At 38.5% G+C, this 26,684-nt stretch overlaps 1 protein-coding gene across 11 annotated transcripts in view; it reads left to right on the forward strand.

Moving 5' to 3' along the window:
* LOC106091060 (protein TANC2) overlaps positions 1–26,684 on the forward strand; it is a 322,527-nt gene that overhangs the window by 189,330 nt on the left and 106,513 nt on the right. For 10 of the 11 annotated variants that reach the window (XM_059361048.1, XM_059361042.1, XM_059361051.1 and 7 more), the window contains 2 exons: positions 14,783–14,965; positions 23,869–24,017. In XM_059361048.1, the coding sequence (XP_059217031.1) occupies positions 14,783–14,965; positions 23,869–24,017 (332 nt within the window). Of the gene's footprint in view, positions 1–4,915; positions 4,953–14,782; positions 14,966–23,868; positions 24,018–26,684 lie in introns of those variants that run through there. The other variant, XM_013257465.2, reaches the window with a different exon arrangement.

Raw genomic sequence — 26,684 nt, forward strand, 5'->3', positions numbered from 1 at the left:
CGGTTTTGCTTTGCGGGAGGAAGAGGGGGACATGTGACTACAGAAATTTGAATTATGAACATTTAATTGATATGGTCTACCAGGTGAACTGGGGTAAAATATTTACACTATCAACTGTCGATCAGCAGACGGCTTTGATGACAGATAACATTTAAATGAGGATTAAAAGGGCTTCGGCCAACACAAAGCCATGGTACAATTTAAGAATCAAGGCGCTTAGCAGTAGATGGAAACGTTTCAAATCTCCAGAGCTGAAAGAAGATTTCCGTGAAGCCGGGAGGAAAGTTAACAGTTTTATTAATGCGGCTAAAATGGAGTATTGTTCTTCTAGATTTAATTGCGCCATGGGCTCGAAGAGTAAGTGGAAGATGGTACATAATGTCAGAGTGGGTAATCTCAGGTCATACACTCGATACCATGGGGATCTAGAAGAACTCAACAGGACCTTCGTAACCATACCCGATGTACAAACGAACAAGGACTTTTACAGTGACGCTAATGGGCCGGCCTTCGTTTTTGACGCCCACTGTTCATTTGAGTTTAGATGTGCTAGCCATGAGGAAGTCTATGAGAGTTTTGTCAATGTTAAGCCAAATGCACGAATGTTACTTCCATATTTCCTACCGTACTTAACGTACCTGTTTAATACAATTTTGAGCTCCAGTGTGTATCCTGTTATTTGGAAGCATGCATTGAATATCCCCTTTCCCAAATCCAACGTTTATTATCGGTCGATATCAATTCTGTGCTTTCCCTCTAGGGTTTTCGAGAAAATCGTTCATAGACCGATGTCGGTATATCTTCACCAAGAGTCCCTGTTATCAGAAAAGCAGTCCGGCTTCCGTTCTGATCATAGTTGCATTACTGCAATGGTTGAAGTTGCTGAATCAACCAGAAATGACATCGATGAGAACAAAGTTGGGACTTTCTTGGCAAAGTTTTCGACACGGTTGATCACCTGAATTTGTATGATTTAAAACGACTCATCATGTTTCGCAATATGTAGATTCTCTATTTGGACTTCCAACAATATTCTAAATACCAGATCATTTATATTTTTACATAAGGTTTTTGTGGAAAAGAAACCCAGATATTTGTTTGAGAGACCGAGATTTGCTCAATCTGATAGGGGAAGTAAGTTAATACCTTTTAGAAGATGGATCCTTATGTCTTTGGAATAGTCTACCACACGATATTCAATGCCTCAGCAACACAATTACATTTAAACAACGGTTCATTCATTTTTTCCATTCCACTTTGTATTTATTGTGAACCTACTTAAGTCGGATGTATCATATAACAATAAATCTACACTCTAATTATAAGATTATTATTTTGTTGTGTAGACAATAAATCCATAAATAAAAAAATCGGCTAAAATCGTAAGTTGATGTTTGTCGCCATCTTGTAGTCTACACAACTGTTTTCCAGTGCAGACATAAATAGCCTAGCTGCAACCGAAAATTTCACCAGAGGTGCATACCCAACTTAAAGCATGTTAGTTTAGGATGATGCCAAAACCCAACTTAAAGCAAGTTAGGTTAGGATGATGCCAAAACCTTATCGTCTAGACTTCCACACTCGGCCGATTAAGGCCCATTGTGATTCCTCATCTTCCCTCTTCTCCTTCCGAAGAATTCACTTCATAAAGCAAACCGTCCTAACGTACTCTCTGGAACCACCCAGATGAAAATGTAAACGCCTTGACGCTGCACTGATTATATCCCCTCAATATCCCCTCAAGGTGATGCACCACACTATGCACAGCAGAGTCCACTGATCTGCCCTTAATATATGCGTGCTGGCATCTAGAGAAGTATGACCCCCCAAGGTTACTCCTCATGTGGAAATCCAAAATTCTCTCCAATGTGTTCACATAGAAGGAGGAGAAACTGATCGGTCTACATTTTTTTTATAACGAAAGCTTTCCTGCTTTCGGTATAAACACCATAGGCAAATTCTAAACAAGCCCCCAACAGCACAGTAAATCTTCCCAAAAGGCTCTCGTAGGGCTCCTGTAGCATTTTCGGGTAAACGCCATCAGGTCCGGTATAAACACCATCTTAATCCTCCTCCAAGATTGAGGTACATAGGCAAATTCTATACAAGCCCCCAACAGCACAATACACTAAACACTCGTAGGCCTCCTGTAGTATTTTCGGGTAAATTCCGTCAGGTCTCAAAGAGTGTAAAGTTCAACGAACACTATCATAATTAATAAGCCATATCAGCATCACCGTTCCCTGCCATTATCAAGTTGATTTCCGCCTCTACCCTGAACTCACAACCCGGAAAATGTGTCCCGAGCAAGTGCAATAGAGTCTCACGAGGTGATTCGTTCCATTCCCCATCCAACTTCTGGAGATTCCCTGTAAATGGAGAATCTTTGGCCATTAGCATCCGTAATCTTGAAGTATCCTTTATATTTGAGTGTTCCTCGACCTTTCTCAGTGCCTTCTTATAAATTCTAAACTTATCCTTATGAGCTTCCCATAAATCACTGTCACCACTGCCACTTGCCGCATTGAATGCCCTCCTCCCAACCTTCCTGAGTTCCCTTAAGTGCCTGTTCCATCATCTCTTGTTACCCTTCTTCTTCGACCTACTGACCGGACAAGCCGATTTAAAAGCCGACGTCAATTGGAACTCCCGGACCTGAATCTGGAACTCTATATCCTTCTATATAAACACCATATATAGGAGGATATAAATAAATCCCTGTCATCACTGCCACTTGCCGCATTGAATGCCCTCCTCGCAACCTTCCTGAGTTCCCTTAGGTCCCTGTTCCATCATCTCTTGTTCTTCTTGTTTGACCTACTGACCGGACAAGCCGACGTCAATTGGAACTCCCGGACCTGAACCCGGAGCTCTACATCCTCCACGCCACGAATCCCAATTGGAATATCCTTAACCTTTCTACCAACTGACGATATATACCTTTCTCATCGAGTCCTCCTGGGGTTTCGGAATGGTCTGGTCGCCCAGCTTCATCAATTACAAACAATATATACTAATGCTCCGAAAAACTAGTCTCTTTCGATACGGCCCAATCATTGATCTCATAATCCTGAATGATACCTAATGTTAGGTCCGGAATCTCCTTTCTTGTAGTTATCTCAAAAGTGGCGTTGTTTCTTCTATTATAGAGGCTTCAACCATTCTCCAAAATAAATTCGAGAACGCTTTTACCTCTAATGTTGCTGTTTGAAGTTCACCAAAGAACGTGATGAGCGTTCGCGTCACCGCATTTCGAGCGGAATGCTGTCAAACTCCATACAAAAAAAAAAAACTTCGGCGAGAAGTCGGCTAAAATCGGCGGAAAAGTAGTACTCTGCTAATAATGAAGAGAATGGAAAAAATATTATGGTGGCAACACCTGAAACTATTGCCGCCAACATTTTTATACCCACCACCATAGGATGGGGAAATACTAATCTAGTGATTTCGTTTGTAACACCTCGATTTATTCGTCTAAGGCCCCATAAACTATACATATTCTTCATCGTCTCGACGCTCTGAGTCGATCTAGCCATGTCCTTCCTTCCGTCTGTCGAAATCACGATAGCGGTCGAACGCGTAAAGCTAGCGACTAGAAATTTTGCAATGATACTTAATATTGATGTAGATCGTTGAGAATTGCAAATGGGCCATATCGGTTTAGATTTGATCTAGCTCACATATAAACCAATCTCCCAATTTAACTCCTTGAGCACTTACAAGCCGCAATTTTTGTCCGATTTGGCTGAAATTATGCATCTGGTGTTCTGTTATGACTTCCAACAACTGAGCCAAATACGGTTTAAATTGGTCTATAACCTGATATACCTCCCATATAAACCGATCTCCCCATTTGACTTCTTGAGCTCTTGCAAGCCGCAATTTTTGTCCGATGTCATGTGGTGTTCTGTTGTAGCTTCCAACAACTGTGCCAAGTATGGTCCAAATCGGTCTATAACCCGAAATAGCTCCCATATAAACCGATCTCCGATTTGACTTATTGACAGAATAAAATAATGCCCCTTAACTATTTGGTTGCCCAAAAAGTAATTGCGGATTTTTCATATAGTCGGCGTTGACAAATTTTTTCACAGCTTGTGACTCTGTAATTGCATTCTTTCTTCTGTCAGTTATCAGCTGTTACTTTTAGCTTGCTTTAGAAAAAAAGTGTAAAAAAAGTATATCTGATTAAATTCATTCATTCTAAGTTTTATTAAAAATGCATTTACTTTCTTTTAAAAAATCCGCAATTACTTTTTGGGCAACCTAAATTTATTTTGTATAAATTTTGTAGCAGAATCCATGGTGGTGGGTCAGCACGCTTTTACTTGTTGTTCATTTTATTGGTTCGTTTTTCTTTATTTATTTGCGAAAAAATATATTAAGTAAAGAAAACATTAAAAGCAGATAAAGAAACGTGTTTTGGTATGGAAACAAAAACATGTGGTTGCTGTCAAATTTCGCTCGCGAAACAATTAACAATGTCCGCAGCTATTCAGAGAGCAGAATAAAATGCCAACCCTAAGGCACACTTTTCCACAAAAATTCTAATTCTCCACAGCATTCTCTTGTCTTTATCTTTGGGCTCATAATCATCTGCCTGTCTCATTCATATTTCATGCGTTTGCAATTTACAAACTGAACATGTCTCTTGAACTACAGACAACCCTGTTTTCACAGAGCATCATGTGCATAAATTATAATTTTATTTAACTAGCAACATGTGAATAGTTTTGGCCACAATGCCAGCCTGGTGGCAACGGTTGTCAGTTGCAATGGCAAAAAGAAAATGTTTATGGTTTCAACAGAATGTTGCATGTCCTTAGTAACAAATAGCTCAGAGACCCTCGGAGCCCCTTCCTAGCAGAAGAGAAAGACAAAGTGAGTAAAAAAGTACAAAGTTTACAGCGCGAACATTACCCAACATACTATGCCATCACATCATCGATCTTGTAAGTAGATACCACATATTCTAAGCATACATACATGTTGTGTGTGAACAGGGGGAAAAAAAACAAAAAAATTATTTTATTATTATTTATTTAAACTACAACACCATAGCACAACAGAAAAGTGCAATAAGTGTGGGCAGTTGAAGAGATAGATCGTCTATGGCATCCAAAGAACACCGCCAGTCTTGGCACAAGCAACCCAGCGATGACAAATGTAGCCCCACTCGGTCTGGGGCTGCTTTCAAGTGGTAAACGGGCAGAGTTGCCAGATTAATGGCTTTCCAGGTTGAGCAAGATGTATGTATATTAGACCATCCCCTCCAATAAGGGAGAAAGACATCCAAATGTGAACCGATTTCGATGAAATTTAGCATATTATTATAGTAATCAAGCCCCTATAAGTGTACATAGGGCGATCTATATATGTATGGGAGCTATATGTAAATCTGAACCGATTTTTATCAACATTCATAGCGTTTGCCTCTGGACTTAAAAGTGATTTGTGCAAAATTTCGTAATGATACAAATGCAATCTCCACCTTAATTTCAAAAAAGTAAAATGGACGGCCTATCAGCACCGAAAGGATATGCGGTCAGACGGACATGGCTAAGCCGAATCAGGAGGAATTTCTGAGTCGAACTACACATTTTATCCCAGCCACAGTAGTGGTGCAGTGTGAAGTGTGTTCGTGGTTTACCAATTTCACGCTAGAAGCTTAAATACTCAATTGGATTCCATAAAAAGCACTAGATCCAAATTTGGGCGTCGTGGCGGCACGGATAACCGATCACCATAATATTTCGTATTTTGTTTAACGGGATCAAAAGGAAAAAAAAACTTGGGGGTATGCGGTTTAAAAAAAATACTTATTGGTTTTTGGGACACTCTAATAAGGCATATAGAAAGAAATGAGTACCTTCAGAGACAAAAGTCTGCTGAAAATAGCAAACAATCTCTGCTGATTGTTAGTAGTTCATTTTGCTGCTATTACAGCAGCAGTTCTGCTATTGCAGAAGTAGTTGCGCAATTTCAGAACAACAGACTTACTGCTGAAAAGTCTCTTGTATGCTGAAAATGACTGCTGCTTAATTAATTATGGGTTCGTAAGAATTAATAATAACGTAAAGAAAATCAGCGGAACTGGGCCCGTTCCGCTGCGCCTTCTTTTAAAATATATGGAACAAAATTATCATTGAAATATTTTTTTTATACCCACCACCGAAGGATGGGGGGATCTTCATTTTGTCATTCCGTTTGCAACACATCGAAATATCCATTTCCGACCCTATAAAGTATATATATTCTTGATCAGCGTAAAAATCTAAGACGATCTAGACATGTCCGTCCGTCTGCCTGTTGAAATCACGCTACAGTCTTTAAAAATAGAGATATTGAGCTGAAATTTTGCACAGGTTCTTTTTTTTTCCATAAGCAGGTTAAGTTCGAAGATGTGCTATATCGGACTATATCATGATATAGCCTCCATATAGACCGATCCGCCGATTTAGGGTCTTAGGCCCATAAAAGCCACATTTATTATCCGATTTTGCTGAAATTTGCGACAGTGAGTTGTGTTAGTCCCTTCGACATCCTTCGTCAATTTAGGGTCTTAGCCCCATAAAAGCCACATTTATTATCCGATTTTGTTGAAATTTAGGATAGGGAGTTGTGTTAGGCCCCTTGACATCCTTCGTCAATTTGGTCCAAATCGGTCAAGATTTGGATATAGCTGCCATATAGACCGATCCTCCGATTTAGGGTCTTAGGCCCATAAGAGCCACATTTATTATCCGATTTTGCTGAAATTTGGGACAGTGAGTTGTGTTAGGCCCTTCGACATCCTTCGTCAATTTGGCCCAGATCGGTCCAGATTTGGATATAGCTGCCATATAGACCGATTCTCCGATTTAGGGTCTTAGACCCATAAAAGCCACATTCATTATCCGATTTCGCTGAAATTTAGGACAGTGAATTGTGTTGGGCCCTTCGACATAATTCATCAATTTGGTCCAGATCGGTCCAGATTATGATATAGCTGCCATATGGACCGATCCGCCGATTTAGGGTCTTAGGCCCATAAAAGCCACATTTATTATCCGATTTTGCTGAAATTTGGGACGGTGAGTTTTGTTAGGCCCTTCGACATTTTTCTTCAATTTGACCTTGATCGATTCAGATTTGGAAATAGCTGCCATATAGACCGAACTCTCGATTTAAGGTTTTGGGCCCATGAAAGGCACATTTATTGCCTGATGTCGCCGAAATTTGGGACAGTGAGTTAAGTTATGCAACTTGATAAACTTCTGCAATATGGTACAGATCAGTCCAGATTAGGATATAGCTGCTATATAGCACGATATCTCGGTTTTAGGTTTTGGTGCCATAAAAGGCGCATTTATTGTCCGATTTCGCTGATATTTGGGACAGTGCTTTGTGTTAGACTCTTCGACATGCTTCTGCAACTTAACTCAAATCGCTGCAGATTGGGATATAGCTCATATGTAGACCGATCTCTCGATTTAAAGTCTTGGCCCCATAAAAGGCGCATTTATAATCCGATTTCACTGAAATTTGACACAGTGACTTATGTTGGGCTTTTCGACTTGGTCTCACATTTGGATAACAGATTCGCATTCTACTTCTAAATATCATTTATTTGAGCTCCATATTGCCATGGTCAGTAAATAATTGCTGTTTGTGGGGTGTTTTGTGAAAGGGGTGGGCCCCCAGGAACTTGGTCCCCAAAGTGGGTATCAATTATGTCCGATTTAGGGTTGTTTTGGGTAGTGGGGTGGTTTCCCAAACACTTTTCAAATATCATTTATTTGAACCCTATATAGCCAACAGTTTAAGGAGGCCAAAAGCTTGTCACAAATACCCCTTATGATGGTCGGTATGACAAGGCGAGTTATTGGCGCTTTTAATTAACCAATGGCGATCGGTCCTTTGGACAGGAACGAGCCTGCTCACCTATAAGAGCTAAAAGAGGATCGCCACCTTCACACATAGACATGTGGCTACAACAACAACCAACATTTATCAAGAAATCCAACTTTTTTACCCACGACCATACGATAGGATGGGGGTATATAAATCTAAACATTCCATTTGTAACACCGCAAATTATTGATCAGCGACCCGATAAAGTATATATATTCTGGACCGTCTCGGCATTCTGTATCGATCTAGCCATGTCCTTTGCTAGCCATGTAACACCGCAAATTATTGATCAGCGACCCGATAAAGTATATATATTCTGGACCGTCTCGGCATTCTGTATCGATCTAGCCATGTCCGTTTGTCCGTCTCTCGAAATTACGATAGCAGTCGAACGCGTAAAGGTAGCCACTTGAAATTTTGCACATATACTTACTATTGATGTAAACCTAAATCCCGATTTGGATTGTTGAGCCCCTAGAAGCCTCAATTTTCATCCGATTTGGCTGAAATTTAGAACAAAGACGTGTGTTATGACTTCCAGCATGAATGCCAAGTATGCTACGAATCGGTTTAAAAACAGATATAGCCCCCACATAAACCGATCCGCGGTCTTGACTTCTTGAACCCCTAGAAGCCTCAATTTTCATCAGATTTGGCTGAAATTTAGAACAAAGACTTGTGTTATCGGTTTATAAACAGATATAGCCCCCACATAAACCGATCCGCGGTCTTGACTTCTTGAACCCCTAGAAGCCTCAATTTTCATCAGATTTGGCTGAAATTTAGAACAAAGACTTGTGTTATCGGTTTATAAACAGATATAGCCCCCACATAAACCGATCCGCGGTCTTGACTTCTTGAACCCCTAGAAGCCTCAATTTTCATCAGATTTGGCTGAAATTTGGAACAAAGACTTGTATTATGACTTCCAGCATTAATGCCAAGTATGATCCGAATCGATCTATAAACATATATAGCCCCCACATAAACCGAGCCCCAGTTTCCACTTCTTAATACTCTAGAAATTTGAATTTTTACCTAATTTAGTTGAAATTTGACCCTAAAACCCAAGTTTTATCCGAATCGGTCAATATGGTGATATTGGCCCACCTAAGTGACATCCCGCTATGACTTCTTGAGACCATTGAAGCGTTAATCAATTCCCGATTTGATTGTTACAAAATAATTTAAACACAAAGGGTAAACTTTTAGCGGAATCCATGGTGGTGGGTACTCAAGATTCGCCCCCATTTCTGACTTTTTTTCCTGACTTAGTGGCAACACTTTTTGCTTCATATTAACTAGTCTACTGTTCACGGTGTGTGTATTTGTGTGCATCCATCCGTTCCATGTGGTATTAACCTGTTTTGTTAACAAGTTTGAATATTTGCAAAGTCAGTTTCAATTTTGTGGCCAGTAGGTGAATTGAGTTGGTGTAGAGCTTCAGAGAAAAACCAAAACAGAAGAAAAACTCACTGCAGTTGCAGTCTACAATTCAACGGATAGATGGACAGACATTTCCCTAAGCAAACCTACAAAGTTTGGATGGTTATCGAAGCACACTAACGTATGTGTGTGGGTTGATTGTTCAAGACTCACTGGCTTTTTGACTTTTTAAGGTTTGTTTTTATCATGCTAACTCCTTTGTGGTTAATTTTAATAATTTCATAGAATTTATGGATATTATGGCACTTTTGGGAAACTATTCTCAAATTTTTGCTTTTGGCAAGCGATACGTAAAATTATACGACATTACAACTAATTAACATTATTTTGGCAGCTTGTATGGCTTTGCCGAGAAATTATGATGGCATAGAACAAACTGCCAATCAAAAATCACTTAAACTCTTCAACTCCCTAAAGGTTAGTCACAGCGTTTTGTTTATCTTCATATTTGGTGGGTGTCGTGTATGACGAAGCTTCCCATCAACCATGAAGGCCTTTTGTTTGGCTTGGGCCAAAAAACCATTGCTAATTGTCATATGCAGTTCATTAGCCATGAGTGACATCATTTATTGTAGCTAGGAATAAGTGGGTGGCTAAGTATGCTGTAGTAGATTTTCTTAGTCACTTTGTTTAGTGGGTTGTGATTGAATGAGTGGTTAAAGTCAAAAAATCAGCTTTTTATGGGATTAAAACCCTAAATTAGAAGATTGGCCCTTATGACACCTGTAGCTGTATAGTCTGATCTGACTCGTTTTTTGGTCGGATGTCGGGAGGCTTGAAACAACTCACTATTTCAAATTTCCACAAAATCTGATAAAAAGAAATAAAGCTCTTAGGCACTTCAGACCCTTAATCGGCATATTGCTCTATATGGCAGCTATATCTAAATATCGTCCGATCTTAACAATATCTTGGTCAGATGGCGGGAGGCTTAACAACTCACTGATTCACATTTCAGTGAAATCAGGCAATAACTAAAGTTTTTATTGTTGTCAGACCTTTATTCGGCATATCGGTCTATATGACAGCTATATATAAATATAGTCCGATCTGAACCATATTCAGGTCAGATGCCGGAAGGCTTAAAACAACTCACTGTTCAAAATTTCAAATGAAATCTGGTAATAAATACAGCTTTTATGGGCTTCAGACCCTTTATCGACAGATCGGTCTATTTGGCAGCTATATCCAAATGTAGTCGGCTCTGAGCCATATTTGGCTCAGATGTCGGGGGGCGTAAAACTACTCGCTGTTTGAAATTTCAGCGAAATCGGATAAAAAATATAGCATTTATGGGCTTTAGACCCTTTATCGGCAGATCGGTCTATATAGCAGCTGTATTCAAATGTGCTCCGATTTCGCCCATTCAAGATCTTAACCTGCGTGCAACAAAAAGACGTATATGTGCCTAATTTCAGCTCAATATCTCAATTTTTTTAAGGCTGTAGAGTCATGACAACAGACGGACGGACAGACACACAAACATCTTTAAATCGGTTTAAACCCCGTTTAAATCCGGATTTAATGGCTCGATCATCTGTTTTCCCCTTATAAAATCAACTGACGAGAGCCTCAAATCCCGATTTAATGAGCTGTGTAAACGGGGTTTTGGAATTTTACAACGTTCCGAAATTTATATACTTTGTGGGGTCGGAAATTCTTATTTCGATGTGTTGCAAGCGGAATGACTAAATAAATATACCCCCTATCCTATGGTGGTGGTTGTAAAAATATTTTAAAATTTTAGTATAGCAAATGGTTTGGAATGGTATGATGCAAGAAAAATTAGATAATGGTGTCAAAAAAAAAAAAAAAACAAGTAAGGACGGGCTAAAGTCGAGCAAAGCCGAAGTTTTGAAACCCTACACCACATTGGGTATGCTGGCTAAATCATCAGTACTAAAATTTGAACTGAAAACCATCGCTCAAGAAGTAAAATAGGAAGATTGGTTTATAGGGGAGTTGTACCAGGCTATGGACCTTATTTGACACTTATGTTGAAGGGTATGGGATAAAAGCCGTTGTTTAAAATTTAAGCCAATTCGCATAATAATTGCGCCCTCTAAAGGCTCCAGAAGCCAAGATTCCCGATCGGCTTATATGGCAGCTATATCAGGTTATGGACCGATTTGGCCATATTTAGCTTGAAATTTTGCACAGATACTTAATTTTGATATTGGTCGTTGAGGATTGCAAATGGGCTATATCGGTTCAAATTTAAATATAGCCCCCATATAAGCCGATCTCCCGATTTGGCTTCCTGAGCCCCTGAAAGCCAAAATTTTCATCCGATTGGGCTCACAGTGTTCTGGTATGACTTCCAACAACTGTGCCAAGTACGGTCAAAATCTGTGTGTAACCTGATATGGCTCCCATATAAACCGATCTCCCGATTTGACTTCTTAAGCACTTACAAGCTGCGATTTTTATCCGATTTAGCTGAAATTTTGCACATAGTGTTCTGTTAAGACTCCCAAAAACTGTGCCAAATTTGGTCCAAATCCGTAAAGAACATGATATAGCTCCCATATAAACCGATCTCCCGATTTGACTTCTTAAGCCCTTACAAGCTCCGATTTTTATGCGATTTAGCTGAAATTTTGCACATAGTGTTCTGTTATGACTCTCAACAACCAATTACGGTTCAAATCGGTCTATAATCAGATATAGCTTCCATATTTTAGCACAGTGCATGGTGGTGGGTTCCCAAGATTCGGCCCGGTCGAATTTAGCACGCTTTTACTTGTTTTTAATTATTTTCTATAAAAATAAAATTTTGTATAAAAATAAAGTTTAGACAAAGTGGACTGGAATGGACAAAAATTCTTTAAAAAAAATACTTTGACAAAATTCTTATATGTTTGTTTGTGTGTTCCTTATAGGCTCAAAACCGGCTGAATTGATTTTCTTCAAATTTTCACAGAGTGTGGGATAATTATCCCATGGTAAATGTAGGGTACTACATATCTAAAGGGGGACGGACCCTCCCCCTTACTCAAATTTTCAGAAACGCCAGATCTCCAAGATGGGTGTTGCGATTTAAGCGAAATTTTTGTATGCTAGTTTATAGTAACCTAAAAACAAGAATTTGGTATCCAAATTTCGGATAGGGTACCTAGGGGCTCACCCCATCCCCAATTCCACCAAATATAAACAAAGACCAAACACGACAATATGGGACTCAAATGAATGATATTTAAGATTAGAAAACGTATATAATGTCCAATTGTCGGACCAATTGTTAGGGGGACCCCCAAAACACCCCTATATCGGACATATTTACCCACAAAACACCGCCTAAACAGAAATTATTTACTGACCCTGGCAATATGGGCCCAAAAAGTAATTGCGGATTTTTCATATAGTCGGCGTTGACAAATTTTTTCACAGCTTGTGACTCTGTAATTGCATTCTTTCTTCTGTCAGTTATCAGCTGTTACTTTTAGCTTGCTTTAGAAAAAAAGTGTAAAAAAGTATCTTTGATTAAAGTTCATTCTAAGTTTTATTAAAAATGCATTTACTTTCTTTTAAAAAATCCGCAATTACTTTTTGGGCAACCCAATATTTGCTGACTTTTGCAATAAGGGGTTTACATAAAAGGTATTTCAGATTAGAAAACGTATTTTATATCCAATTTCGAGGTCAATGGCGATGTGGGATTCAAATAAATGATATATAGATACATGAGAATAGAGCACGATGCTGATATATTTTCGAGCACATTTACCGACCATTTCAATGTGGTGCTCAAATGAAAGGTATTGGAAAGGAAAGGAAAATAGTACCCACATTCGGGATCTACCCCTTTCCCAAAATATACCACAAACAGCTATTACTTACTGACCATCGCAATATGAGGATCAAACTAAGGTATTTGGGAGTAGAATACGAATCTGATATTCAAATGTGCGCACCGCTCCTTTCCCAAAAACACGTAACTCAAATGAAAGGTATTTGAGATTAGAAAACGAATTTGTTATCCAATTTTGGGGCCAAGTGTTTTGGGGACGCCTCATACTTTAAACTCTTCTTAAACCAAAGCCAACATGGGGTTAAAATAAATGGTTTATAAGAGAAGAGCACGATGTTGATAATTTTTTTTTAGGGCCAAGTGTCGGGGGGAACACCTCAGCCCCGAGAACACTTCTAAATCGGACATTATGAGAATATTGGGCTGAAATAAAGCCTTTTAAGAGTGGAGTACATCTAAAATCCGAACTTAAATGACATTAAACCCTCCGAGCGAATTCGTAGTCCAATAAAGATCATATAGGATTCAGATAAAGGCTGTTTGTCAAGCGTTATGCATATATTATTTTCGTACCATGGTACTAAAGCTCTGTAATTGTCAAAAATAAATATTCAAAGGATAGTTTTGTTCCATATAAAGTAAAAGAACGGAGTGGTCCCAGCTCAGCTAGTAGACTTAAAAAGATCAAACAAGGGCATTTAGGAATAACATCAGAGCGGGCCCGGTTCAGCTAAAAACTATAATTTAAGACAGTTAAGGCAAATTTTTAACAAAAAAAAAATTTAAACTTTTATACCCTCAGTTTTTGCGTTGCGATCCCCCAATTGGTCTGTTTTAAGCGTTAAAATTTAAAAAAATATAAAATTATGCTAATCTTTCCTGAAATAGAATCGAACTGGATTTTTCATACATAAAACAAATGTACGTTTTTGAGAGCTCTGCCGCCTGATTAAGTTTTCGAAAGCAAAACAAAAACATTTTGAAACAAAAAAATAGCACACACAGAATTAAATGCTAATTTCTAATTAAATATGCACATACGGTAGGCGAAGAGACAATACAAAAACGTGAGTGTGTGAACGCATAAATATTGTGGTACCATAAATGAATAAATTTAGGCAGACGCCGCCATGGAAGATAAAAGCAAAACAAATATAAAATGCTAAGAGAGCGAATAATTCGCATAAAATGCAGATATAAAGCATGCGATAAAAATAGTTGCATATTTTTATAGCATGCGAGAGAATATTTAAAACAAAATTAAAGCCTTGCTTGGTCTCTTATATAAACGATTTATCCAACTCGAACTCGATTTCGAAAAACGAAGTGAACGCAAGCAGTTTGTTAGTAACTCAGGGAATAACCGTTTCTCTTCATTTTTCAAATGGAGTTTTCTTGAGTAAATAATCAAAGAAAACTGTCCCATAATCAGTTATTGCATCTCCAGCTCTTTTTGACATTTTGAAATAATGCCAATTGGATCATGAAACTAAAACTTTCATATATTTTGCTTTAGCTGAGCTCCAATAAAACCATCACCCCCAGTTGAGGCTTTAAGTTTTACATTAAAACCAATTAACTTATCTTTAGGACTAACTCTTTTTTAATTTTGGCATTTTTAATAATCCGTTTCTTCTATTCATTTATCATTAACCTTTGCTCGTTTTTTATTGTCTTATCTATTTTTTTCAGATCTCCAATCGATACGCCGCCTATTGGAACACGACACCAGCGCCTCGGTATGCCCCAGCTGTCGCATTTCATTCGACAAAGGCAAAAGACGAAAATTGATCGATACTTGCGGTCATGAACGCTGCTATTCCTGCATGTTTCGCAACGATCAATGTCCCATGTGTATGAATAGTTCGCTCAAAGGTAAGCGTTGGCAAATTTTGTAGTTACAACAAGTAAAATAGTGCTATGTTCGGCCGGACCGAATCTTGGCAACCCACCATCATATATTCTGCTAAAAAATTTATACAAAATAAATTTAGTTGAAGGGCAACAGGCAACCAGGAAAAATTAAAGCTTCTAGGAACCGAACCGGTCTCCCGACCATCCTTTCGGGAGACCGGTTAACATGGAAGCTATATCAGATTATTGACCGATTTCAACCGTACTCAACACAGTTGTTGAATGTCATAACAGAACACTACATGCAAAATTTTAGCCAAATTGGAAAAAAATTGCTGCTTGCAAGGTCTCAAAAAGTCAAATCGGAAGATCGGTTTATATGGGAGCTATATCAGGTTATACACCGATTTCGATCGTATTTGGCACAGTTGTCAGAAGTCGTAATAGAACACCGCATGCAAAATTTTAGCTAAATTGGAATAAAAAATTGCTGCTTGCAAGGTCTCAAGAAGTCAAATCGAGAGATCGGTCTATATGTCAGCTATATCAGGTTATTGATCGATTTCAACCGTACTCGACCAAGTTGTTGGAAGTCATAACATAACACTAAATGCAAAATTTCAGCCAAATCGGACAAAAATTGCGACTTCCAAGGCTTGAAGAAGTTTAATCGGGAGATCCGTTTATAGGGGAGCTAAATGTGAATCTGAGCCGATATGGCCCATTTGCCATCCCCAACGACCCATATCGATATTTAGTATCTGTGCAAAATTTTTAGCGGCTAGCTTTACGCGTGCGACCGCTATCATGATATCGATAGACGGACGGACGGACATGGCTAGATCGACTCAGAACCTCGAGACCATCGAGAATATTTATACTCAATGGGATATTAGACAAATATTTCGAGGTGTTACAAACGGAATGACTAGATTAGTATACGCCCATCCTATAGTGGTGGGTATAAAAAAAAGTTACTTTATTTCATATGCAATGAAAAAATATGAATATTCAATGGATTTATAGAGCAAAAAGGCGTTTTTTTGTAATCCTCCATTCGTGCATATAAAATATGCATAGTGTGTTTTTTTAATTGGAAACTCCTTTCAGCAATTTGCCATTATTTTCAAACGAACACCGATGTTTAAGCCCGCCACCTTTGCCCTGCAATTAAAACTTTTATAGGAAAAAAAACCAAATATTTGAAAAATGTTATTGTCACACTTGATAACAAATTAATTGCAAAATATTGTTCAGCTTGTCATTCATCACTCCTTGCAATTACCAAATGTTATTTATTCTTATTTGCAATTCTCTATAGCTCTACACAGCTGTCGGTTGACTAACATTGTAACTCACACCCATTTCTGTATGGCGTTATTTTGTTTTGTTGTTGTTCTGTATTACTACGATGGGAGCAATTATGTTAAATATCGTAAATAAACCATTAAAGGTCACATTGGCAACACTTGTTGGCTGGAATTTGGATTCGGATTTGTAGCTCAGTGTATTAGGGGTAGGAAAAAGTGTTATAAAACCGTGGAGTGCTCACACAGTTGATACAAGTAAAAGCGTGCAAAGTTCGGCCGGGAAGAATCTTATATAACCTCCTTGTAACACCTCGAAATATTCGTCTAAGACCCCATAAAGTATATACATTCTTGATCGTTGCCATTTTAAGTCGATCTAGCCATGGGAATCATATTAGTCAAAGTTTCCCTTAAGCAAAAGATACGCATATGCGAAGAATTCGCGAAAGCGAAGATACGTATAAGCGCAAGATTCGCGTAACTGAAAAACTGCTGTAAGCGAACGATTTGCGAAAGCGAAAGACTCGCGTAAGCAAATTATTCGCGTGACCAAAATATTCACGTAGAGGTTAGGACCGTAGCGCAGAAGTTAGCATGTCCACCTATGACGCAGAACGCCTGGGTTCGAATCCTGGCGAGACCATCAGAACAAATTTTCAGCGGTGGTTTTCCCCTCCCAATGCTGGCAATGCCATGTAAAACTTCTCTCCAAAGAGGTGTCGCACTGCGGCATGCCGTTCGGACTCGGCTGTAAAAAGGAGGCCCCTTATCATTGAGCTTAAACTTGAATCGGATTGCACTCATTGATATGTGAGAAGTTTGCCCATGTTATTTAGTGGAATGTTCATGGGCAAAATTTGAATTTGCAAATTGTTTGCAACATATTCGCTTAAGCTAGAGATTCGGGTTAGCTAAGATTCGCGAAAGCGGAAAATTCGCGACTGTGGAAGACGCATATGCGAAATATTTGCTTAAGCTAAAGATTCATGTAAGCGAAATATTCGCATAAGCGAAAGATTGGCGTAAGCGCAAGATTCGAGTAATCGAAATAATCGCCTAAGCTTTAAATTCGTCATACCATTGCGGGATAATCGAAGCGAAATGTTCGCTTAAGCTAAAGATTCATGTAAGCCAAATATTCGCATAAGCGAAAGATTGGCGTAAGCGCAAGATTCGAGTAAACGAAATAATCGCGTAAGCTTAAAATTCGTCATACCATTGCGGGATAATCGAAGCGACAAAAGGTTACTTGATGAAGTGGGAAATTAGGGATCGAACACCTAAGACGGCTTCCGGGTCGAAAACGTAACACTCTTGCTAGCTTCACAGTTTAGGTATAACTAAATTCTGGCATTGCCATCTGGTACTTAACACTATACGGATGGATTGAAGCTGGAGGGAAGGGCAGGTCTTCGTATCTACATCGAGGAGTCGGTTCCGACTGCCTGACCCTAACAGGGCCCTGTAGGCGGAAATGCAGGCGATCACAGAATGCTTAAGATGATGCAATGCCAGTGCTATAACATCGAACGGGAACATTTTAACTAACTAAGACGAACGGACGTAGAAGAAAAATTGTAAAGATGTCTCATCTTATCACATAACAAGGAATGATGCACAGTGTTAAATAAATGCCTTAGAATGGTCAAGAAGAACAACGAAATTTATCTTGTCATTCTTCAAATTGACACTGATCCTCTCAGTGTCCTCTGCCAAGGCAGTTACGCAGCTGTGGTTAGGTCGAAACCCGGACTGTCTCACATATAACAAAGAGTTCTCGGTGACAAAAGACGACATTTGCAAATACAAAAATTTCTCAAAGACCTTTAACAAGTAACAAAGAATCGCAATTGGTCTATATTCCTTGGAATTCTTAGGCAGTGGGATGACCTTGGCATATGTCCACGCTACTGGAAAGTATCTCGTGGTCAAAATCATATTGAAAACAAAGGTTACATGAGGAATAATAAGGGGCAGCAAGAGTCTTACAAATCTAGGATCAATGCCATCAGATCCGACAGCGTTAGACTTTACAGTCGCAACAAACTCAAGGACATCGGCGGGACCAATACAGCTGAAGCCAAAACCAGAGTCGTCATCGAGAGAGGTGGAGATATTGAAGCCATAGAAATTGGGATCAACTGGGATCTGTGGGACATTAACAAAGGGGACATTAACAGTGGCGACAAACTCAAAGACATCGGCGGGACCAATACAGCTGAAGCCAAAACCAGAGTCGTCATCGAGAGAGGGGGAAATATTGAAGTCATAGAAATTGGGATCAACTGGGATCTGTGGGACATTATCAAAGGCATCATTAAGCCCATCGATGTCCAAGTTTGTTGAACATCTATTAGTGTCTTTCCCAATGCCTATGGCTCGAATAACCTTCCACGTTCTCTTGGAGCCTATTGCAGAAGTAAAGCGTCTGTAATAGTAGTCTTTCTTCGCTATCTTAATCAACTTATTGACGTGGTCTCTTGCTGAACAGAAGGCATCATGTAACTCAGGCGTCCTGAAACGTCTCCACCTGCGATGTGACATATTCCTATCGCGAATGGCCGGACGAATATCCAGGGAGAACCACGGTTTCGATCTGGAGCACACTTCTCTAGTCTTGAGTGGAACCGTAAGTTCCTGTAGGCCACGGATATTCCTCTGTAGAAAGTCAATTTGTTCATCGATTGTTTCCATACGAAATATCAGATCCCAGTCGATGAGCACAACACTCGAAAGCAAAAAATCATGGTCGAGATTGACAAAATCTCTATATGAATAAGTTTCCCTAGTCCTGATGAGCTCAAATTCATAACATAAAAATATCAAGTCATGGTTCGAAAAACATGAGGCTGACACTTGGTCGTATAGGAGGACTTTAGAAGTGTCCCTAACAAAGTACAGATCGAGAAGCGTGCTGGAGGATGCGGAAAAATGCGTGGGAATTGTTGAATTGACAGGCAAAAGCCCCTAGGAAGACATTTCAAACGTCAAGCCCGTGTCCTGTAAAACGTTAGAGTTGAAGTTCCCAGCAACCACAATGTCTGAGTAAGCAAAAGAGAGAGGTTCAAGGACAGAGAAAAAATCTCGCTTATCCGTACGGTTGTTCGGTCTTTAAACGCACCCCACTAGGAGCTTGTTATCGGCAGCAGACATCTCAATAAAAACATACTCAATTGGGCCACCTGGGTTAGGCTTTATACATAACTGAGTATTCAGGTAGTTTCTCGCATACAGAGCGGTGCCGCCACCATGACGTAATCTGTCAGCTCTGTGCACACTATATCCTGTAAATGTTTTGAGTCAAAGAAAAATTGGAAACAATATCTGAGGTTGATTACTCTGAAGGGGACAAGATAGTTATTGATGAATAAATAAATTCTATTTGAAAAATTTTTAAATTACGGTTAGTATAAGCCAGGAATGAGGAGTCGAGGTTTTGAGGCCATAGTCCGACCCAGGGCAGACTCCCTAGCCCTGGTATAAACTAACTCTTACAGGTGTGTTTACCATTAAAAATTATGTAACTCATTACCTTAGCGTTATAAAAAATAAAAAAAAAAATCACGACCGCTTCATACAGTCCAAACAATGCTAAAGGCCATGGTAAAACTTCATGGTTTTGCTCATAAAGTGCTAGAATATTTTTTTTGTGATTGTTGTGTAGTTTGAATATCACACAAGTTTATGGACCTTTTTCCATTTTATGTGTTTGCAGCGGGTTGGAGGCTCAATGTAAAATTTGAATTTCAATTTTAAATTTGCATTAATGTGCCTGTTGCCTTTTCAGCTGTTAGCTTTGATTGTGCCATTGACAGACTTTGCCTGACTTGTAAATAAAATTCTGCTGTTATTGTGGTTTATAGTCGATAGCAGCAGTTAGCAAGCCAGTACTTGGGTTTTAGACATAAATTGTATTTGGAATTTTTTTTACTACGTACTATTGGGTTGCCCAAAAAGTAATTGCGGATTTTTTAAAAGAAAGTAAATGCATTTTTAATAAAACTTAGAATGAACTTTAATCAAAGATACTTTTTTACACTTTTTTTCTAAAGCAAGCTAAAAGTAACAGCTGATAACTGACAGAAGAAAGAATGCAATTACAGAGTCACAAGCTGTGAAAAAATTTGTCAATGCCGACTATATGAAAAATCCGCAATTACTTTTTGGGCAACCCAATATTTTCAGCTAAGTCGTAACTGCCATTGGGCATCAAATGACAGCCGTGGTGTCAGAGATACATGTAAATGTTATTGCTACCACAATTAATTACTAATTGGCTTCTTTTGAGAATTTTTTTTTTACAGTAAGAAGGTTTGAGAGCTCTGTGAAAAAAGTCATTTTGCAAGTAGATGCCAATTGAAGAAATAAAAACTAGTGGCTCAAGAAGTCAAGATCCAAGATCGGTTTATATGGCAGCTATATCAAAACATGGACCAATATGGTACATTTCCAATCCCAACTGACCTACACCTATAAGAAGTATTTGTGCAAAATTTCAAGCGACTAGCTTTACACCTTCGAAAGTTAGCGTTCTTTCGACAGACAGACTGACGGACGGACGGACATGGCTAGATGAACTTAAAATGACATGACAATCAAGAATATATATACTTTATGGGGTCTGGGACGAATATTTCGAGGAGTTACAAACAGAATGACGAAATTAGTATACCCCCATCCTATGGTGGAGGGTATAAAAAACACAACGCTACCTTTGAACTTCAACTTTTGAAGCGACTTAAAAATTACCAACTTACTAAGGTTTCCCACACAGCATCTAAGATTGTGAAGTCCATTTTAGATCATTCCTACAAGAACTTAGATCTTGCATGCTTTTTCTCCATTTTATTTTTTTTAAACCCACCACCATAGCATGGGGGCATACTAATTTCAACTGTACCAAGTGCGGTCAAAATCGATATATAACCTGATATAGCTCCCAAATAAACAGATAATCTCCCAATTTGACTTCTCGAGTCCTTACAAGCCGCAATTTTTGTCCGATTTGGCTAAAAATTTTGCATGTGGTGTTCTGTTATGACTTCCAACAATTGTGCCAAGTACGGTCCACATCGATCTATAACCTGATATAGCTCCCGTTTGAACCGGTCTCCCGATTTGACTTCTTGAGTCCTTCCAAGCCGTAATTTTTGTACGATATGACTGAAATTTTTCATGCGTTGTTCCGTTGCGATTTCCTACATCTGTGCCAAATACGGTCTAAATCAGTCTATAATCTGATACAGCTTCCATATAAACCGGTCGCCCGATTATCCATAATTTTTGCTGGTTTGACAGAAGTTTGGTATGTTGAACTAAATTTATTTTTTATCAAATTTTACCAGAATCCATGGTGGTGGGTTCCCAAGATTCGGTCTGGCCGAACTTAGCACTCTTTTACTTGTTATACCCACCACCGAAGGAAAGGGGTATATTCATTTTGTCATTCCGTTTGCAACACATCGAAATATCCATTTCCGACCCTATAAAGTATATATACTCTTGATCAGCTTAAAAATCTAAGACGATCTAGACATGTCCGTCCGTCTGTCCGTCTGTCTGTTGAAATCACGCTACAGTCTTTAAAAATAGAGATATTGAGCTGAAATTTTGCACAGATTCTTTTTTTTGTCCATAAGCAGGTTAAGTTCGAAGATGGGCTATATCGGACTATATCTTGATATAGCCCCCATATAGACCGATCCGCCGATTTAGGGTCTTAGGCCCATAAAAGCCACATTTATTATCCGATTTTGTTGAAATTTGGGGTAGTAAGTTGTGTTAGGTCCTTCGATATCCTTCGCCAATTTGGCTCAGATCGGTCCAGATTTGGATATAGCTGCCATATAAATCGATCCTCCGATTTATGGTGTAAGGCCCATAAAAGCCACATTCATTATCCGATTTTGCTGAAAATCGGAACAGTGAATTGTGTAAGGCCCATTGATATCCTTCGTTAATTTTGCTCAAATCGGTCCAGATTTGGATATAGCTGCCATATAGATCGATCCTCCGATTTATGGTGTAAGGCCCATAAAAGCCACATTCATTATCCGATTTTGCTGAAATTTGGGACAGTGAGTTGTGTTAGGCCCTTTGACATATTTCTTCAATTTGGTCCAGATCGGTTCAGATTTAGATATAGCTGCCATATAGACCGATTTCTTGATTCATGGTTTTGGGCCCATAAAATACTCATTTATTGTCTGATGTCGCCAAAATTTGGAACAGTTAGTTGAGTTAAGCCCCTTGACATACTTCTGCAATATCGCACAGATCGGTCCAGATTTGGATATAGCTGCCATATAGACCGATCTCTCGATTTAAGGTTTAGGGCCCATTAAAGAGGCATTTATTGTCCGATTTCGCCGAAATTTGGGACAGTGCTTTGTGTTAGGCTTTTCGACATGTTTATGCAACTTGGCCCAAATCGGTCCAGATTTGGATATAGCTGCCATGTAGACCGATATCTCGATTTAAAGTCTTGGCCCCATAAAAGACGCATCCGATTTCACTGAAATTTGACACAGTGACTTATGTTCGGCTTTTCGACATCGTGTCGTATATGGTTCAGATCGGTATGAGGTATATGAGTATAAGGTATGAAATTTACACCGAATTTTGATGAAAGGTGGTTTACATATATACCCGAGGTAGTGGGTATCCAAAGTTCGGCCCGGCCGAACTTAACGCCTTTTTACTTGTTTTTTATATCAAATCTTTTTTGTCCTCTAAAAAAAATTTTATTTTTTAAAATTTTTCTATAGAATTTATTATACCCTACACCATAGAAATTTCTTGATCGTCATGTAATTTTAAGTCAATCTAGCCATGTCCGTCCGTCCGTCCGTCCGTCTGTCTTTCGAAAGCACGTTAACTTTCGAAGGAGTTAAACTAGCCGCTTGAAATTTTGCACAAATACTTTTTATTAGTGTAGGTCGATCTGGATTGTAATTGGGCCAAATCGGTCCATGTTTTGATATAGCTGCCATATAAACCGATCTTGAGTCTTGACTTCTTAAGCCTCTAGAGGGCGCAATTCTTGTCCGATTTGACTGAAATTTTGTATGTGGTGTTTTGGTTTCACTTCCAACAAAGGCGCTATGTATGGTTCAAATCGGTCCACGTTTTCATATAGCTGCCATATAAACCGATCTGGGATCTTTACTTCTTGAGCCTCTAGAGGGCGCAATTCTCATACGATTTGGAAGAAATTTTATACAACGGCTTCTCTCATGACCTTCAGCATACGCGTCCAATATGGTCTGAATCGATTTATAGCTTGATGCATATATAAACCGATCTCCCGATTTTGCTTCTTGAGCCCCTACAAGGCGCAATTCTAATCCGAATGAACTGGAATATTACACAATAGTATTCTTATTCAATATTCTTTGTTTGCCCAAAAAGTGATGCTGCGCATAGAACGCGACAAATGCGATCCATGGTGGTGGGTATATAAGATTCGGCCCAGCCGAACTTAGCACACTCTTACTTGTTTCTATTTTCCTTCTTTTTTCTTAAAAGTCTTTGATTTATTTCCATTTACCTTGTAAGTTTCGTTTTGATTTGATATTAAAACGATTTCTGTATTTTTTTTTTATAATTTTCCAGATGTTGATTGCAGCAGTAATGCTCAAGGCTATGACACGGGCATTGGTGGTTCAACATCGACAATTGTTAGCCCTCTGGGCTCGCCACAGCCACAACTGAGATCACAAGTGCAACGTGCAAATGCAGCCGCTTTGGCTCGTTACATGCAGGTGAGTGAGTTTCACATTTAGGAAAAATAAAAACCCCTCAGCTAGTTTGCTAGCTTGCTAAACATCTAGCGAGAATAAGGTAACATTAAACGCTAAAAGTTTAAGTGCAATACGCTCGAGTATCCTCTGGTAATGGCAAATCAAACAAACAAAAAAGCGTTAATGCGACCTCAGGCATTTGAGGAGAAACGTAATAGTTGCTTATATGCTCCAAGATATGTTCAAAAGCATTTGACGATTGTTTATTATTATTCACTTTTATGCTAGTCAACAATATGCATAAGATTCAGTGTGATTTTTTTTTTAGTTTTGTTTGAATAATAATTGTTAAAAAAAAATACCACATGAGTTGAATTAATAATTTGCGCAGTTTTTTCTTTATTGAGGAAAAAACGCATAAAAGAACTGCGATATTCATTAAGTAACAGTTGGCAGTGTGTCAGACTTTATGTTACAAATAAGCATGATCTGGCAACATCATCTGGCTGATGAAAGTGCTGTCAAGTGCAGGAAAAAGTTTATCGCTGGGTCTTGCCTCAATACGTGTGGTAATATTTATGAATATTTATACCCTACACCACTACTGTGGTACAGGGTATAATAATTTAGTGCATTTCTTTCTTACACCCAGAAGGAAGAGAGATGGACCCATTGATAAGTATACCGATCGACTCAGCATCACTTTCTGATTCGATTTAGCCATGTCCGTTTGTCTGTCTGTCCGTCTGCCCATGTTAATTTGTGTACAAAGTACAGGTCACAGTTTTCATCCGATTGTCTTAAAATTTGGAGACCACTGTGGCGCAGAGGTTAGCATGTCCGCCTATGACGCTGAGCGCCTGGGTTCGAATCCAGGCAAGACCATCAGAAAAAAATTTTTTCAACGGTGTTTTTCCCCTTCAACATTTGTAAGGTACTAAGCCATGTAAAACTTCTCTCCAAAGAGGTGTCGCACTGCGGCTCGCTGTTCGGACTCGGCTATAAAAAGGAGGCCCCTCATCATTGAGCTTAAACTTGAACCGGACTGCACTCGTTGATATGTGAGAATTTTGTCCCTGTTCATGTTTTTCGGCCTGGAAACGAAGCCTATTGAAATTGGAAAAAATCGGTTCATGTTTTTCGGCCTGGAAACGAAGCCTATTGAAATTGGAAAAAATCGGTTCAGATTTAGATATAGCTTCCATATATATGTTCGTGCGATTTGCAGTAATATTGCAATAAAATGGCCTTTTGTTAACCGATTCTCTCGAAATTCGGCAAGAGAGATTTTCTTACGACTCTCGACATTACTAGTGAATTTTATGGAAATCGGATCAGATTTAGATATAGCTCTCATGTATATATATATATATATATATATATATATATATATATATATATATATATATATATATATATATATATATATATATATATATATATATATATATATATATATATATACATATATATATATATATATATATATATATATATATATATATATATATATATATATATATATATATATATATATATATATATATATATATATATATATATATATATATATATATATATATATATATATATTGGCAGGAAGGATTTTCTTATGACTTTGGATATTGCTGGTGAATTTCATAGAAATCGGCCCAGATTAGGTATAGCTGTCATATATGTATATCGCCAGATTTTTACCCTAAGAGCCAATCTTGTCAAAATTTTGCTTTCCTCGACGTCTACCACATCTGAGAAGTTTGCTCGAAATCGGTTGAGAATTAGATATAACTCCCATATATATGTTCCTTAGATTTTGGGTAATTTGCAGTAATGTTGTCAGTTTTCAATCGTTGCTATTACAGTTTAAATATATTTGCTCGCCGAGGTCCATCAAAATTGGTTCACAAATGGATATAGGTGTAGAGTATTATACAGTCGGCACCGCCCGACATTCCTCAAAAGGACAAATGGTCCTAATACTAGTGCTTACCTTTGCAACAACACAAAGAAAACTGAGGAAAAACTAAGAAAATCAACTGCCAAAATCACTCAAATCTTGTCCATTTGTTCATCTGTTTATAGAAGTCAGCTGATTTAATTAAGGCACAACAGCTGATTTCTTTCCATCAAAATTGGTTCACAAATGGATATAGGTGTAGAGTATTATACATTCGGCACCGCCCGACATTCCTCAAAAGGACAAATGGTCCTAATACTAGTGCTTACCTTTGCAACAACACAAAGAAAACTGAGGAAAAACTAAGAAGATTAACTGCCAAAATCACTCAAATCTTGTCCATTTGTTCATCTGTTTATAGAAGGCAGCTGATTTAATTAAGGCACAACAGCTGATTTCTACGGTCAGTGAATTGGTGAAGAAGTCGATTGAGAACATTTTAGTGATTTTGCACATTTGCACTTCAGCCATCTAAATTTTTCTTTTATTGCCAAACAATCTTCTCATGTAAACGTTCCATAATTCCAATTGAGTGTTGCCATATTTTGCTGTGTACAATATGGCTCAGTTATGGTGCAAACTTTTCAACAATGCATAACTTCTTTTATGGACATCAGTAACAGTAGTCCGGTTTAAGTGGGCTCATTTAAATTTTAATTGCTCCAATAAACGTATAATCCATATTCAGTTGCTTGCAGCCAATGCAATTATGGTGGGATACAACTTTAGGA

Source organism: Stomoxys calcitrans, chromosome 1, assembly GCF_963082655.1.
Source record: "Stomoxys calcitrans chromosome 1, idStoCalc2.1, whole genome shotgun sequence".
In the NCBI taxonomy this organism is placed as follows: domain Eukaryota; kingdom Metazoa; phylum Arthropoda; class Insecta; order Diptera; family Muscidae; genus Stomoxys; species Stomoxys calcitrans.